Raw genomic sequence first — 17372 nt, 5'->3', positions numbered from 1 at the left:
GGACACATCGGTCCTGGTATCATCGTGCACGTTGATCTTTATGCTTTTGTCAGCGAGTCGTGTTTTTACTTAAGCTGTTGTTTACTGAGAAATGATATTTTTGAAATGAGTCCTGTCAAAACGACGGTGGTAAGTCTGACGGACAAATCCTCCTGGTGTCTGCTTCAGAGGAGACGGATAACAAGAGATTTGAATAACAAGAGGAAAACGCATCAACAAGGACTTTTTATTGTTGTCTCGATGTGACAGGACTTGATAACATGGTGACACACTGGAGGAGAGGTCGAGTTTTTAAATTAACACAACATGATTAAACTGATGAGTTACCTAAACACTGTTTCTCTTTTTCAGTAATGGATTTTAATTCTGCTTAGAGGTTTGAGTCGGCTACATTCAAAACTCATTAATACTTTATTAAAACAACATGTTTAAAGCAAAGTCACATGTTTTATTACATCTTCTCTTCCTCTAAGGCGACTTGTTGATTCAGTCAGAGTCACAGCAGCAGAGGTCATCACACGGGAAGTCTTAAAAGAGAGCGTTTCTTCTTTTCCCAGGAAAGGTCAATATAATGTAAATTATAATTTGCCCATAAGCATCTTTGGAGGAAGAATTGAGACTTTTCAATAATGCAGCTCACTAACTTAACGTTTCCCTTCCCTCTCTCTCTGCCTCCTCCCAGGATGAAACAAAGGCTTCCTGCTAGACTTCCACGCTGAGGTCACCCACATGACCTCGCTGTGACATCATCACACTGAACCTGCCTCCTCAAACTTTATAAGTAAAAGTGGAAGGAAGGGAGGATACAGAGGGAAGGAAGGAAGGAAGGAGGGAATGAAGGATACAGAGGGAATGAAGGAAGGAAGGAAGGATACAGAGGGAAGGAAGGAAGTAAGGAAGAAAGGAAGGAAGGAATGAAGGAATGAAGGATACAGAGGGAAGGAAGGAAGTAAGGAAGAAAGGAAGGAAGGAATGAAGGAATGAAGGATACAGAGGGAAGGAAGGAAGGAACGAAGGAAGGAAGGATACAGAGGGAAGGAAGGAAGGAAGGAAGGAAGGAAGGAAGGAAGGAAGGAAGGATAGACGGAAGGAAGGATGGAAGGTAGGAAGGAAGGAAGGATGGATGGAAGGAAGGAAGGAAGGAAGGAAGGAAGGAAGTATACAGAGGGAAGGAAGGAAGGAAGGAAGGAAGGAAGGACACAGAGTGAAGGAAGGAAGGAAGGAAGGAAGGAAGGAAGGAAGGAAGGATGGAAGGAAGGTAGGATGGAAGGAAGGATACAGAGGGAAGGAAGGAAGGAAGGAAGGAAGGAAGGAAGGAAGGAAGGAAGGAAGGTAGGAAGGATACAGAGGGAAGGAAGGAAGGAAGGAAGGAAGGAAGGAAGTAAGGAAGGATACAGAGGGAAGGAAGGAAAGAAGGAAGGAAGGAAGGAAGGAAGGATGGTAGGAAGGAAGGATACAGAGGGAAGGAAGGAAGGAAGGAAGGAAGGAAGGAAGGAAGGAAGGGAAGAAGGAAGGAAGGAAGGAAGGAAGGAAGGAAGGAAGGAAGAATACAGAGGGAAGGAAGGAAGGAAGGAAGGAAGGAAGGAAGGAAGGAAGGAAGGAAGGAAGAAAGGAAGGAAGGAAGGAAGGAAGGAAGGAAGGAAGGAAGGTAGGAAGGAAGGAAGGAAGGAAGGAAGGAAGGAAGGAAGGATACAGAGGGAAGGAAGGAAGGAAGGAAGGAAGGAAGGAAGGAAGGAAGGAAGGAAGAAAGGAAGGAAGGATGGAAGGGAGGAATGAAGGAAGGAAGGATACAGAGGGAAGGAAGGAAGGAAGGAAGGAAGGAAGGAAGGAAGGAAGGAAGGAAGGATGGAAGGAAGGAAGGAAGGACAGAAGGAAGGAAGGAAGGAGGGAAGGAAGGAAGGAAGGAAGGAGGGAATGAAGGATACAGAGGGAAGGAAGGAAGGAAGGAAGGAAGGAAGGAAGGAAGGAAGGATGGTAGGATGGAAGGACAGAAGGAAGGAAGGAAGGAAGGAAGGAAGGAAGGAAGGAAGGAAGGAATGAAGGATACAGAGGGAAGGAAGGAAGGAAGGATGGTAGGATGGTAGGAAGGTAGAACACAGCAGTGTATTGTCTGAGAGGCGGCCAGCTGTGGGCCCCTCAGCAGCACCTCTGTATCCCTGTGGCCGCGGCCCCCTTTGATCAGATAATTGCCCCTCGGCCCCGGAGTCTGCATCCCCCATATGTCGCTATGGAGACCAGCTCTCCAGCCTGTCCCTTTCAGGTCCTTTAAAGACGGACGGAGATGAGACGAGGCCGTGAGGGACGGAGGACGAGCTGCCCCCCCACAACCTGTGTGTCACTGCTCCTGCAACAGTGACGAATGTGTGTGCTTTTTACACCTCTGTTCTCCTCTCTGAGTCTGTCCATCTGTCCATCTGTCTGTCTCTCTGTCTCTCTGTCTCTCTGTTTGTCTCTCCGCTCGCCCACATCCTCCCAGTGTCTCTCACAGTAGAAACCAGTTAGAGGAGCGTGATGGGGACGAGAGTCTGGGGCTCAGGACGATGACACTTGTTTATGCTGCAGGGTTCAGATCCGTCAAAGACTTTGAGATAAAGTCTATTTCAGAAATATATTGAAATCCCTGAAGATAAAGATTTTCTCCAAATAATTTGATAAAAATCTCATCAAAATCTTTTTCCCAGCTCCTCCGGCTTTAAAAGTTCTCATACAGGAGCCACAATATTATTTCACTTAGAGTCCTACACCGAAGCTCCATGACTTTTATATCATAAAATGTTATTAAAAACACCTTTATATATTTATTTGGGATCTTAAATAAGAGCTAAATGGATTTTTTTTGTGAATTTACAGCATGATGGGTGAAGATGTGGAGGGAAGTTAGTTTTTTTTGCAGATTAAATTATGATTTTCTGAGTCACATTCACACAGGAAACAAAAAAAACGCAAAATCCTAAAACTGGAAGCTGCACATCTGTACATCTTCAGCTGCCTCTTACTGTTCTTACATTTGGATTTATTAGTTGGCATTTTTCCTTTTTCTACAAATGCACTATTTGTTTTATGAGTTTTAGAACTTGTAGACTGAGGTTGGTAGTTTTTATAGAGAAGAGAACTGATGTAACTACCACAAATTACTACTAATAATGAATTTTACTACACATATATATATATTAATCTGATATTTCAAAGGTGACATGTTCTAATAAAGTCATTTTAAACAGAAAGTTATCAAACTCCAGAGGTGGAAATTTGAATTTTAAATCAGTTTCGTGATGTTGTATTTAAAAAGGCTTAAATCATGACGTCAGAACACTCATTAAAAACGATGTGTTTATTGAACATGACAGAACACGGAGCTACAATCAGACGACCACAGCTGTATCTCTACCTGCAGGCTGCACACACCTCTGGGAGGAAGGTGCTATAGTTATTAATGATGGCGACTATCACAGAATAATCTTTATGAACCGCTCTGCTCAGACTCGTCGTTCAGAACAATCCCTTTGTGCCACGTTAGAGTCTGAAGTTGACCTTTCACCTCAGTGACCCGCTGACCCGCGGGACAACATCACGGTCTGCAGAAATGACACTTGATGATTTTCTTGAACGCGCTCTGGAAGTCTTTGTTGAAGTACGCGTAAATGATGGGGTTGAGCAGCGAGTTGGAGTAGCCCAGCCAGTTGATGACATCCTCCAGCCAGCGGGGCATGTAGCACGCGTCCGGGCAGAAGGGCTTCACCAGGGCCACGATGAAGAAGGGCAGCCAGCAGAGGATGAAGGTGCCCATGATGATGCCCAGGGTCTTCACCGTCTTGCGCTCCCGTGCCATGGCGATCTTGCGCTTGGCCTCGGTGGCCTTCTCGTGCCTGCTCTCGAACAGCGGCGCGGTGCTCGGGGTGTCGGGCAGCGGCAGGTTGCTCTTGGAGTTGCTGTGCACCTCGATGATCTCCAGGGACTCCCCGTCCTCCGCGTGCCTCACGGCGCCGTTGACGCTCGGCAGCGGCCGCGGCTCCACGCTCCTCTTCCAGCTTTTGCCCTGCGCGTCGCCCGGAGTCTTTTTGTGGAAGAGCGCCGGGGACAGCGCTAGGCAGGAGTCGGACACTTTCTTTTTCTCGGTTTTACGCACCGTCTTCCTGATCCGAAACCTGGCCGCTTTGAATATCCGCCCGTATAACACCAGCATCAGGGTCAGAGGGATGTAAAAAGCCCCGAACGTGGAGTATATCGTGTACCAGGGGTCCTGCCGGATCTCGCAGTGCTTGGTGCTCGCCCTGTCCGGCCCCGGAGTGGTGTTGGGCTGGGCGCTCATGATCAGCATCGGCGGCACAGAGATGGAGAAGCCGACGATCCAGGTGACGCTGATGAGGACCGCGGCTCTCCTCGGCGTCCGCTTCTTCATGTACTCGATGGGCTCCGTGATGGCCCAGTACCGGTCCAGGGCGATGGCGCACAGGTGCAGGATGGACGAGGTGCAGCACAACATGTCCAGAGAGATGAAGATGTTGCACGGTACTTTCCCGAGGGTCCAGCGGTTCAACACCTGGTACAGCGCCGCCATGGGCAGCACCAGCACCGACACCATCAGGTCGGTGACGGCCAGGGAGCCGATCAGGTAGTTGGCCACGTTCTGCAGGGATCGCTCCAAGGCGATGGCTGCGACTACGCACGCGTTCCCAAAGATTGCGCACAGGATGAGCGCGGCCAGCACGAAGGATGTGAGCACCTGGTAGCTCAGCTTCACCTCCTCCTCCTCCTCCTCGGGTTCGGCGGTTCCGATGGAGAAGTTCTCCAGATGTGTCCAGGCTGTGGAGTTGTTCGCGGCCTCCATCGCTGCTGAGCACGGTGCGTGTGGGGAGCTCCGGTTAGTCGCTGGACAGCCCGGTGCGCACGGGGGCCCCGCGGCTCTCTGAGGGGCGCATGGTGCAGAGTGGAGCTGCAGCGAGGGACGGACCTGTCGGCTGCTGATGGAGAATGATGCCGAGCATTTATACCGGTGATGGAAAATGCGTCACTTGTCCGTGAGGATGAGAGCGAGTCTGACACGAGTGGGTCCGTCCACTGCAGCTCGGACCCGAGGATCGAGGTGGACTGTCAATAAACTTTAATAAACTTCAACACTGTTTGAGTCTGTTTGCTTTTAATTTCTCTTTCTTCCATTTTGGAGATTAAATAAAAGTTTAGTTTCTAATGCAGCTTTCACTCAAATCACACAAACCTGTCATTAATAATTGTGAACTAACCTATTTGTCTATTTGGCTTAATAAAACCTAATAACTTATATCTTATAACATGATTACAACAAAATGGATCTAGTCTCAAGTTGATCTATTCTTTTTATACCCTGATAAACCGGCTGTAGGCCACTAATTGGAAAGTTAAAAACACGTCACTCAGGCCAAAGGAAACCAGGAACAGTTAATATATTATTTAACATTTTATCACTTTAATTACAGGAACGTTCGGTGTTCATTTCTCCAGCTCCTGCAGCGAGCTGGTGCCCTCCGGTGAGACACTGCCACCAGGCGTCAGATCCGTTCACAATCCATCACTGTTCAACGAACAAATAAATGAGACGGACACACAAAGTCTGAGTGTAAGAAAATAACAACATATATAGTTCCACTTAATAGAAAAGGGGGAAGTTGAAAATGTGGATGAGCTTTAAAAACAAAAGGCTCGACCCTGCATAGACCTTAAGGTCAACAGTCCACATAGAGATAGTTGAAATGTTTTTCAATTTAAATCTCGGGTAAATTAATGCCAGAGCAGGAGGTTGAATATTATAATGTAAGATTTAATTCATATTATTTTATTTTATTTAACCTCCTGATGATCTGTCTATTTCATTTATTTCATTTTATTTAACATCCTGATGATCTGTCTATTTCATTTAATTCAATTTTATTGTATTTATTATCCTGATCATCCTCCTCTTTAATTAATTATTCAAATTAAATTTGATTCTATTTTATTTAACATCCTGATGAATTGTCTCTTTAATTAATTTAACACTAATCTATTTTATTTATTTACCATCCTGATGATCCTTCTCATTAATATATTTAATTTTAATTTTATTTATTTAACATCCTGATGATCCTTCTCATTAATATATTTAATTTTATTTATCTATCATCCTGATGATCTGTCTCTTTATTTTGTCAGCGCGGAAACGCGGCAGGTGTTTTGATCTTCTCCACCTTCCGTAGCTCACCGGCCCTGACGTCACGCCCTCCTCTGAAGCGCTAGCCTTGTTTAACTTTGTGTGTTGAGGGATTTTTTCTTGACGCAGCTTTTCTTCGTTGTTTCGCGTCTCAAACTGCGCAGAGTTTGTCCGGAAGGTGAGTTCACATCCCGAGCAGCACGAGCAGCATCGACTCGACGCGTGACAGCACGTTTTCATATCGGTTAACCGACCGGAAGAAGCTTGTTGTTGTTGTCGGAGCTAACGAAGCTAAAGAAGCTAACACCAGTTTTATTCTGGTTTTTTCACTAGCTGCAGATTCGACACATTTTAAAACTCACACCACAGACTCAGGTTCATTCTAATAAAACTAGATTCACACTCAAAACAACAACAACAACTGACTTGTGCCTCCAGCTCTGCAGCAGTGGAGTCGTGACGGTGTCCAGAGGAAAGTTCAGAGCTGATACCAGATCAGTGTCTGTGCACAAATCCTCCTGTTACACAGAACTAAGAAGTTACTGCTACTGATAAGAGATATGACACTATTCACAGAGAACCGAAGTTTAATGACACTTTAAAACTGCTCAGAGAAATCAAATCATTAACTGTGTGCAGGGTGTTTGAAATCAGAGACTTGAGAGGAATTTATAATAATTAGACTATTATATATATATTGGACTAGGTTTAATAATATAAAAGGATGTGACTATCTCATTTAAAAGACTCTTCAGAAAAAGCATAGTGACCAATCATGGCCCTGTGATGTGATTTCTTCTTGGATTGTTTGATTGTAGGTTTGTGTTTATTCTGATTGTCTGATTCATTGTGTGTTTTTTGTGTGGACGTGATCTCTGGTAAATTCAGATCTCACGTTAACCACAAAGTTTGTCTTTGAAGCCAAAGTGAGGGAAGAGGAGGTGAAAAGTTCAGATTATATATCACAAAGGTTTTATCAGCGACACACAGAGCTGCAGTTTTAACATGCCACATTATTTTTACATATAAATATATAACTAGACTGTTTAAGCGTTTATCAACCAAACAGGTCCGGGATCAGGTTTTTCCTGCTCTGGACGAAGCAGACAATTCAAAGTGCTTTAGAAAAAGGCAACTGGGACAAATTGTAAAAGCAAAACAAGACAAAACAAGAAAGACCCAGAAAGAAATGAACAATAGATCTGATAGAAGCACGTGGTCAACAGGAGGGCCGTGATTTAAAATAACTGTTGTGGTTGTTCTTCAGTTCTCTGGCAGCTTTTGATCAGATGTGTTGAGAATGACTTTATGTTGTTTATTGTCACCTTCATCAGAGCCGGACTGGAAAGCTGCTGCTGATGAGTGTGAGGAGAGGGAACCATGCTCCGCTGCAGGAGGTGTCGCAAAGGAGTGATCGACTCAACCTGTTTGTCCACGGTGGGTGAAAACACTTCAATACATTTAATTCAGTTTGTCCGATGACCTCCCAGTGAACTGGAGATACCAGCGTCTGTTCAAGTTATATAAAGTCCAGATGAATCCTCAGTGAGTGTTTGTGTGTCGCGGTGAAACAGGAGGAGGCGTCAGATGAGAGCTCGGGTGCTATTTGCAGTATCTGGCACGTGGACCAGGAGGCGCTGCCGGACTGGATCCTGACCTCAGTTCACCAGGTGAGTGTCCCGGCTCAGGAGGGAAGGTCCTCCGGTGTTAGATTGTTGTGTTCACTGGCTCACGGGGAAACAAGATTCAAATAATACAGAAAATTCCATATTTTGAATCCTATAAAGTCATATTTTATTTATGTAGCAAGTTTAAAATAACCTCTTAACATTTTCTCCTTTCTGGAGGACATTTGAACTATTTTTGTGACATTCAAAGGATAAAACAATGAATTAAAATACATATATTAGATATTGTTGTGCTTTATGTATCTGTGGTTTCTGTCCAGGCCCAGTGGACTGTGGGGAAACTGAACTGCCACCACTGCAGCGCTCGTCTGGGTGGCTTCAACTTCATCAACCACAGTAAGTGTCCCTGTGGTCAGGACGCCACCGTCCACCTCAACAAGAGCCGCGTGGATCGTGACCACAAGCACCACGTCCTCATCGTCCAGCCCAGGAGGACGAGGCCTGAGAAGGGACGCGCTGCTCCGCCGACAGACAGCGCCCAAGACAACGAGGAGACGTCCAACGGGACAGAAGGTTTACAGCTCCCTGCCGAGGGGTCGAGTCCCCCGAGTGAAAACCAGTCGTTCCCTTTGAATCCTCTGTACTGCATCTCTCACAGGAGAAGGTGCAGCCTGGAGGATGGCGCCACCTTCAGGTCGTCTTGTTTTTGCCCTGCGAGCCTCATGGACAGGTCGGCTGCCGGTTTGACGTGGGCGGGGCCAGATGATGAGTCGACGTGGTCACATGTCTCGGGCGACGCTGAAGCCTTCAGGTCACCTGGAGGGAGGCGGTTGCTCTTGGATCAACCGCTGCTGCCGGCTGTGGACACGGTGGAGACGTCTGTGGCGACCTCGTCCGTCCACGAAGACGCTTCTGACTCAACCCTCATCCTCAGAGGAAGAACCGTCTCCGACAGTGTGGCTGGGCGGGACGAGGACACGGAGGTGAGGTCATAAATATAATGAATTTAAAAATCTGAATCCGTGTCCATCAGTTTTCACCATAGACTGTAAATAAAGATGGATGACATGAACGCTCCTAAAAGCTAAAGCTAAAACATCTGGATCGCCCCCTGGTGGCTGGCTGCAGTACATGTCATAAACCCTGCCTCATCCATGTTAGCAAATGGGACATGAACACGTAGAGGTGCACGTTAAATACAGGCATCTTTCATTTTAGCCTGAAACACGATTGACGGCTGAAACTGACTCGTGATTGGTCGAGCGTGTTTGTGTTGATGTTCATGATCCCCAGAGGATGTATGTCATTACTTGACCCTCTGACCTTTTTCTTCAGGACATACATCAGGCCATAATTGTCATTGTGTCAAAATTGAAAGGGCACATTTCCATCCAGTTCTTTGATGACGCTGAAGTTCCCCAGAGGCTAAACCTTTAGTTTTGAATGACCTTTGCTCTCCGCTCAAACTAACTGGTTGTAGTTTCACTAATGGTCGCGCTCAAAGAAACGCAAAAACAAAGGATGTTTGTTATGTCGTACATTTTTTTCTTCATGGGAAGTAAATGTCTCCAACCATTGTTTTCTGTGTGTGTGTGTCTGTGTGTGTGCGTGTGTGTTGCCTTCGTAGCCTCGAGCCTCCTCCGCCTCCCCAGCCTCGATCGGCCGGAGAAGAAGAGAGAGGAACCGACTGAAGGGTCTGAGACGGAAACAGAGGAGGAGAGAGCGCTGGCTGCACCGGCGGCAGGAGAAGGTCAGGGTTCATCCTCAGGGTCAGGGTTCATCCTCAGGGTTTCTGCAGAGCTTAAACTGTCTAACGTCTAATTATCTGAATTTATTAAAGTGATATAATATGTTTGTGTGTTTGCGTTCAGGCCGAGAGTTTGAGCAGGTCCCAGGTGGACAGCGAGGAGGAAGACCGAGAGGGACTGACCTGCGCCGTGTGTCTGGACGTCTTCTTCAGCCCGTACAGCTGCCAGCCCTGCGCCCACGTCTTCTGTGAGCCGTGTCTTCGCACGCTGGCCAAGAACCGACACATGAACACGCCCTGCCCCCTCTGCCGCACACTCATCTCTCACACCGACTTACACGAAGGTTGGCGAGCTCCAGGCCTCAGAACTTGACCTCCTGATATCTCTGACGTGAGGATGAGCTGTTTTCCTCACTGTACTTGTTCCTCCTCAGAGCTCAACCAGACGGTGAAGACCTGCTTCCCTAAAGTTTACCACGGCCGCCAGCTGAACTTCAAGAAGGCTCAGTGCGCTAAGTGGCCTCTGCCCAGCGGCCGCAAGTGCTTCAGAACCTTCTGGGGTAAGAAACCTGTTAGAGTCTGGAAAACACTGAAGACTCTGGATCATCAGTGTGAGGGAAAGGGATGAAACATCAAAATCCATTAATCATTAACTTCCTTTACATGGTGTGAGAGTACGTGTCGACACTACACATGTCATTAGATTAGATTAGATTCAACTTTATTGTCATTGCACAGTACAAGTACTTACACAACGAAATGCAGTTTAGCATCTAACCAGAAGTGCAAAAAAAAGGCAGTAAAGTGCAGAGTATTGTTCGTATTTAAAGTGGAATGTAAATAAATAGATATGTAAAGTAAGAAATATATATGGAATAGTACAGTATTAACAGGTATTGTATGATATAAGAACTATATATCATTTACATTTTATGATATTATACAACATGTTACTACTAAAACACCTATCACCAGGTATTTGGACTTCAAACCTTAAAATGATCATGTTTATATGAGGTGGCTGTGTTTTTATAAGATTTGAGTAATTTCTTTAACTGGACTTTTGATACGACATCTGAGTTAAATTTCTCCTTTTTCATGATGGTTATTATAATATTAGCAGCAGTGAACTTCCATAACTTTCAGCCACTGAGTTTCTGATAAATGATATCACGTGAAAAAACAAACAAACACACACAGTGTGATGCAAATACCTTTTTGAGTAAAGTTTTATCCATTTAACTTCAGGGTATCAGAGACACGCGGCGGCGGCGAGGGGACGCTGGCACTTCGCCCACGGCGGCTTCTCGCTGGACGCGCTGAACTTCACCGACATGCGGCTGTTTGACGTCGGCCTCTTCCTCGACTACATCCACTCCGTCAACTGGATCCTGGCGTTCCTGCTCCTCTGCTTCCTCGTGTACTTTTTCTTCTTTTGAGGAGCCGAGGACGATTGAGAGTTTGCAGTGCAGGTTTATCAAGTTTCATTTTTCTCTGAAGAGATTTTCTGACTTTGAGAAAGTGACATCGAGTTTATGTTGAAGGAAACGATAAAACCAGATGTAAAAGAAAATGGAAGCGTTCATCTGTGTGAAGAGTTCATCGTCTTACTATAAAGTAAACGACAAAGACAATCAAGTGAATCATTTGAATATGCAACTGTGAATTATTTTAATTTAAACATAAAGGGTTGGATTCAGTATTTTAATCTCCAGGAGATTAAAACAATCTTTCTGAGTTCTGTTTGCTGGACTGTTCAATAGAAATGTGAAAAACACTGAGCCACATAGATATTACAAATTATTTATGAATAATAAAAGTGTCTAAATAGATTTTACTTTATTCTACAAACTGAAGAAACCTGTTTTTTTTTGTCTCTTCTCTTTCTACATATCTGAAATATCTCACCACAGTTTTCTTTCTAGAATTAAACAAAAGGTTTTTGTCCTATCAGGGACGTGGATTCACATTCTAGAGTAGGAGGTGATGTTTTTGTATATGGACACAAAAGCAAAGGTGTGTTGGAGAAGGAATAATAACAATGACAAGCACAATTTCTGACATAGCTCCAGAAATAAAATATTTAAGAAAAGCCTTTCAAATTACTAGAATTTCTGCAAAGATTTATCTTTAAAAATGATCTGATCTTCATGTAAACTACAAAAATAAACGACACACAATCTGTATTATTTAATAACACACAAATTGTTGCATTGACCTCGTCCTCATTGAGCCTCTCACACCAGACATATGAGAATATGGCTGAGCTGAAGCACTTCTGAGGAGGGATGGTTGAAGATTGATCCACCAGCTTTTAAATCCAAGGGTTCACTTACTTCTTCTGTGACTGTTTGATGAGCGTTTTCAATAACGTCATGAAAAATGGTGATTGTTAGATTGTTATTAGCTTCAGCACAATGTGTTTGTCTATAGTTATGACTTGGATGGAAACCAGATGACATTTTATGACCAATTCCTGCAGAAAACAAGACTCCTAATACTTTATCTGTGTATAAAAGGTGAAAGTGCTTGTTTTTTACTTCTCCTGCCCCCTGGTGGTACAAAAGAACGAGTGCATCTTCATCTCCACACACAGCAGCTAGAATCTCAGGTAATAAAACATAATCTCTCTGAATCTGTTCTCATCTGCAGCAGGAGAAACACCGATGGTGAATGCATGTGAATCTGCAGCTGCAGCTCGCGTGTGAGTGAAGCAGCGCACCGTGCACGGCGCAGGGCTGCAGCGTGCGGACCACTGCTGCTCTCAAACAGTTAACGATGAGTCGGAGGGTGACGACTTGTTTTGCTGTTGGCTCCCTCCGCATCCTCCGCACACGTGAGCGCGCTCGGCGGAAGACGGAGGAGCCTCCCTCTCCCTCGCTCGGCCTCCAGGAGGGGCTGAAGGTGACTCTCTTCTCGGCGGGGATGCAGAGGCAGCTGCCGGGCTCCGTTCGGCCCGAGACTCGATTCTGATCCCGCGGACAACGCGCACAGTCCCGCTGAGGATGCAGAGGCTCTGATCGGTCACAAATCCGTCTGACCCCGCTGCGCTTCTGGCGTGTTTCTCTTCCTCCTGTAGACAGAGGACACCGCAGCATCCGTGTCCATCTGTGAGTGTGTCTCTGTGTGTGTGTGTGTGAGTGCGTCTGTGTGTGTGCGCGTGCATGCATGTGTTCTGCACCGTACGGGCGGAAAAAGCGCCCACGATCCGCAGGGAGCATCTTCCCCGTCAGCCGCGGCGCGCAGGCGGAGCCGGAGCGCAGGGAGAGCGCGGAGGAGGCCGTGGACGGCAGCAGGATGGTGAGTCCCGCTCCTCCTCTGAGATCCGTGTGCAGCTCTGCAGCAAAGCACTGGTTCCCATCCTGCAGCTAGACACACTGGTTCCTGCAGAAAGACACTGGTTCTTATCCGGCAGGGACACACTGGTTGTTATCCTGCTGGTTCTTAACCTTCAGAGAGACACTGGTTCATATTTAGACTGCAGGAAGAGACTGGTTCTCCTGCAGCGAGACACTGGTTCATGCAGAAAGATTGGTTATTGTCCTGCAAAGGGACACTGGTTCTTCTCCTGCAGAATGACACTGGTTCTTCTCTGGCAGACAGATACTGGTTCTTAACCTTCAGAGAGACACTGATTCCTGCTAAACACACTGGTTCTCATCCTACAAATACACACTGGTTGTTATCCTGCTGGTTCTTTACCTGCAGAGAAACTGGTTCCTGCAGAAAGACTGGTTCTTGTCCTGCAAAGGGACACTGGTTCTTCTCCTGCAGAATGACACTGGTTCTTCTCCTGCAGAATGACACTGGTTCTTCTCCTGACCCAAATGAAGCCAGGACGCACATTTTAAATACAAGTTCCATTGGTGTCTCTGAGTCCTGCATCTTGTTTTGTTTCCTCCCTGCAGACTGTCCAGGAGTTCAACACCCTGGTGGCTCTGTACCGGGAGCAGGTCATCTCCATCGGGGAGATTTCTGCCGACTGTCCGTCACTTCGCGCTCACATGCAACTGACACGCTCCAAAGGATGCTCCATGGCCCGGGCAGCGCACCAGGACCTCACCGTCATCTCTGGTTCAGGGTGAGGAGACAAATCAAAGAGCCAGTGGTCGATCGTGAGAGTGAAATGATCTTGACCTCAAATAATTCAGCCGTCCAGAGCCTGTTAACCCGATGAATATTGACTCTTTATTCTTTATTTAATTATCACGTCCCATGAGACTGTTGAGACCTGAGAACAGAAGACAAACACAGAAACAGAACAAAGACAAGAATCAAGAAAAACATCAGATAACAAAGATTTAAATGGAAATATAAGTTTGCAATCAATGCTTAATGTTGTTTTTTCATATGAGAAACACTGTGATGGGTTATGAAGTGTGTGCAAGTTAATTCTGTCCTGAACTACAATATAAAAAATTAAAGATTAAAGATTAAATGTTTACCTCTTTCTCTCCTCCTCCTCCTCCTCTTCCTCCTCCTCCTCCTGCTGCAGTCCAGAGGACGGAGAGATCCAGCCTGAGATCCTTCGGCTCTTCATCCAGCTGCAGTGCTGCCTGGAGATGTTCGTTACGGAGATGCTGAAGTCCATGTGCCTGCTGGGGGTGCTGCAGCTCCACAGAAAGAGTAAAACGTCACAATAATTCTGTGAATAATTCTTGTTATTAAACTTCCAACGTCCATAGAATAGTGATTAGATGGTTTGGATATAAATTCTGCAGGGATACAAAAGATTTTTAATTCCCAGATGATGATTTGAAGAACTTCATGGTTGTTGTGGCAGAGTTCATTCATACGCAGCTGTACAGATGTGGCTGTTTGTGTGTTGATGGCGTCTCTGCTCCGTCCTGAAGGAACCGAGTCGGAGCCGAAGTTGGACTTCAGGATGGACGAGAGCTCGGACGTCCCGTTCCTGGAGGAGCGCTCGTCCTCGCCCATAGACTTCCCTCAGGAGCAGTGGCTTGTGGGAAACGACATCGAAAACATAGAGAGGTACAGGGACCGCGTCTGCTTTTAAAAAAATAAACTGTTTAAACTCCCGATGAAGTAAAATCCTCCAAACTACATCTGTGTCTCTGCCGGTTCCTCGTCTCCACAGAGACATGCGAGAGATGAGAAACCTACTCAGCAAACTCAGGGACACGATGCCATTGCCTCTGAAAAACCAAGGTACGTGACGGGATGAGATTCTTCAAATCATTGATGTGATGAATGGAAACGACCTGAAGTTCTGATCCTTGTTCCAGACGACAGCAGCTTGTTGAACCTGACTCCACAGCCGCTGGTCCGACCGAGGAAGAGACGCTTCCCTGGACTCTGCTGCATGGTGTCAGGCTGAGGGTCCCCCGGCCGCAGCACTCATATGAGTAGATTCTCATTTTGTCAACACATGTCTTTACCTTTTCATTTTTATTCTGCGTTTATTTACAATCTGTTTTTCCATTTGTTATTTTATTTCCTCCCATTTATCTTGATATTTACAGTTTTTCATTGGATCATTATTTAGTTCTTGAGCTCTGCAACTTGACTTCAAGTGTATTTTATTAGGGACAAATCTCTAGTAAATATTTACAAATATGTCCCCCCCCACAAAACGCCATAAATCATGTGACCCAATTCCATGGTCGTGTCCCTCAGAGGCTTCATTAGACAACAACAACAAACAACAACAAAGGATGGTTCGATCCTTCTCAGGCCGACCTATCACAGGATCGGGTGATGAAGCTAACGAGCTATGTGGCTGGAAGTCGTTCTAAGATACTTAACGAGGGACAAGCTGGAGACCTAAACAGGAAATCCTCCGTGGACCAGACCGTCTCATTTCGGCTCGGCCTTCTTCCGGCTACTCGGTTTACGGAGTCAGGACGTGGCCCCTGAACTGGGTCGCAGCTACTGTTGCATTAGCTTTGTAAGCTAACGGATGAGATAACGCTAGCTCCCACTGTGTCACAGGCACAGCAGGGTTTCAGTTTCAGGCTCTTGTGGAACTTTTTTTTGTTGTTTCCAGGTCGTTTTCCTCCAAACTTCTCAGTTGTACGTTATTTTCTATAGCTAAAGATGAGAAATGTAAATATTCCGGCTATGCACAGGCATTTGTAGTTTTCAGGTGTCTCACTGTGTCACACCTTCGTGTCTGAATGTTTTACCATGTGAGCTGTTTTAGTCTGAACAACCTTCTGATGTATTTCCTTTGAGCGTTGTTCGGTAGATGCTGCCTTCAGGTGAGTCTCTGCTGACCTGGGAGCAGTGAACGCCGTGTTCCTCTCCAGTATTATGGTGCCCACACATAACCGGCACCTGTTATTACAAATAATGTCACTGTAGAAAAGAGTACATGTGTAAAATAATAAACATATAATGGCAGATAAGAAAAGAACTGTTTCAAAGCTTTGCCTAAACTTCAACTTTTAAAAGGTCGTCAGCATCTTCGTTTCCTCGCCCCCCCGATCGTGTCAGTGGTGCATGATGATGTTGGTCAGTTGTTCAGTTGAGAACTTTAACGTCTCGTTCACACGACACGATCTTCAGCCGGATCTTTTTCACTCTACAACAAATTTTGGAACTTTCCAACAAAAGCCCCAGATCAAAGGCAAATTAGATTTGGCATGCCCTTGTGTGAGAATTAGGTTCAATAGGTCAGCTGACACAGGGCATGACAAGGCTAAATATAATTCATAAATAACTAAATGATCTTGAGAAGTCTGTGACAACGGCAGCCAATAAGAGCGCAGGACGGGCTGATGACGGAAAATACAGATGTATAAAACCAGATGAGGAAAACTAAAAAGATAATAATATCAACTCAGCACAGCGAGTCGTGTCGTGTGAACTCTGCGTTAGTTACAACTGGAGTACTGACCAGATGTGTTTGGGACAGAGTTATGGTTTTCGTGTCCTCCAGATGTTTTCTGTAGCAACGTGTCTAAATTTCCCTTTGACCGACACTGTGGTCCAGGACAAGAAACCTTCTAAACTATGAGATCCCCTGTGTGTACTGTTTTCATGATCCCCAGAGGATGAACACGATCATGTTACTCATCAGCAGCAGCTATAAACTTCTACTTTTACCCAGGAAATATCAAAATCCAATCAAAATCCAACAGTATTACGTATAGAGATCAGAGATTTGATGTTTGAACCAGCTCCCAAGAGGATAAACCCTTTGGATCTTTTTCTCTATTGTCACATTCAGGACAAAGTTAACTTTCCAAGCTGTAATATCCAGAATTACTAAAGGATCATAACGGGGTTTGTTCAGTGGGTTGCAACAATGATCGCAGCCTCCAGGGGGCACTAGCGAGACTTTTCGGTGTCATGTGCTGCACATCGTTAGCCGCCTTCCCTGGATTAAAACCAGAGGATCTTTATCGGGGGTAATTAAACTGCAGCCATTTCCCCCCTGAGTGTCGGTGCAGTGTTATTTGTTAATCTGTGTTTGTGGAGTTTTTCCTTTTGAATTAACGTAGTTTATTGAAGCGATGTCCAAGCTGCTCAAATCTTTGTTTCAGCATGTTTATGAGTCCGAGGCCATTTGTAGTTAGTGTGTCCTGCAGTGTAACCCCCCCCCCCCCCCCCCCCCCCCCCTACACCCACAGCTCATAACCAGTATGTACAGCTTAGGACATTTTATAATGTGAATAAAATTTTGTATTAAAATAAGAACTTGTGTTGTCTTCTTTTAAAAAACAATTGGTCTACATTTAAAAGTAGTTATATTTATATATATTTATATATATTTATTTATATATATATATATTTCCTTTTGCATCAGATGAGAAGATGAATCTAAATATCATCAGAGTAAGAGTGGTGACAATTAGCCTAGCTTAGCATA

General features: G+C 45.3%; 3 protein-coding genes across 3 annotated transcripts; 2 read left to right on the top strand and 1 right to left on the bottom strand.

Moving 5' to 3' along the window:
• Positions 1-3568: 3568 nt before the first annotated feature.
• On the bottom strand, positions 3569-4828 carry htr1ab (5-hydroxytryptamine (serotonin) receptor 1A b). The gene has a single exon (XM_053411215.1). It carries the CDS (start codon positions 4826-4828, stop codon positions 3569-3571), a length of 1260 nt encoding a protein of 419 aa, XP_053267190.1.
• Positions 4829-6211: 1383 nt separating this feature from the next.
• Positions 6212-10769, top strand: rnf180b (ring finger protein 180b). The gene is made up of 7 exons (XM_053411214.1): positions 6212-6341; positions 7498-7600; positions 7738-7833; positions 8112-8774; positions 9419-9541; positions 9663-9882; positions 9973-10769. Exons 2-7 carry the CDS (start codon positions 7544-7546, stop codon positions 10164-10166), a joined length of 1353 nt encoding a protein of 450 aa, XP_053267189.1. The 5' UTR covers positions 6212-6341; positions 7498-7543; the 3' UTR covers positions 10167-10769.
• A 1683-nt stretch (positions 10770-12452) lies between these two features.
• On the top strand, positions 12453-17096 carry LOC128425171 (regulator of G-protein signaling 7-binding protein B). Its single transcript, XM_053411700.1, has 6 exons — positions 12453-12838; positions 13447-13619; positions 14034-14164; positions 14392-14530; positions 14637-14707; positions 14785-17096. The coding sequence occupies exons 1-6, from the start codon at positions 12707-12709 to the stop codon at positions 14874-14876; spliced, it is 738 nt and encodes a 245-aa protein (XP_053267675.1). The 5' UTR covers positions 12453-12706; the 3' UTR covers positions 14877-17096.
• The last annotated feature ends 276 nt before the right edge of the window (positions 17097-17372 follow it).

This window comes from Pleuronectes platessa, chromosome 19 (genome assembly GCF_947347685.1).
Source record: "Pleuronectes platessa chromosome 19, fPlePla1.1, whole genome shotgun sequence".
In the NCBI taxonomy this organism is placed as follows: Eukaryota; Metazoa; Chordata; class Actinopteri; order Pleuronectiformes; family Pleuronectidae; genus Pleuronectes; species Pleuronectes platessa.
The sequence above is the reverse complement of the archived record's forward strand: the minus strand, read 5'-3'. Positions and strand labels throughout refer to the sequence as shown.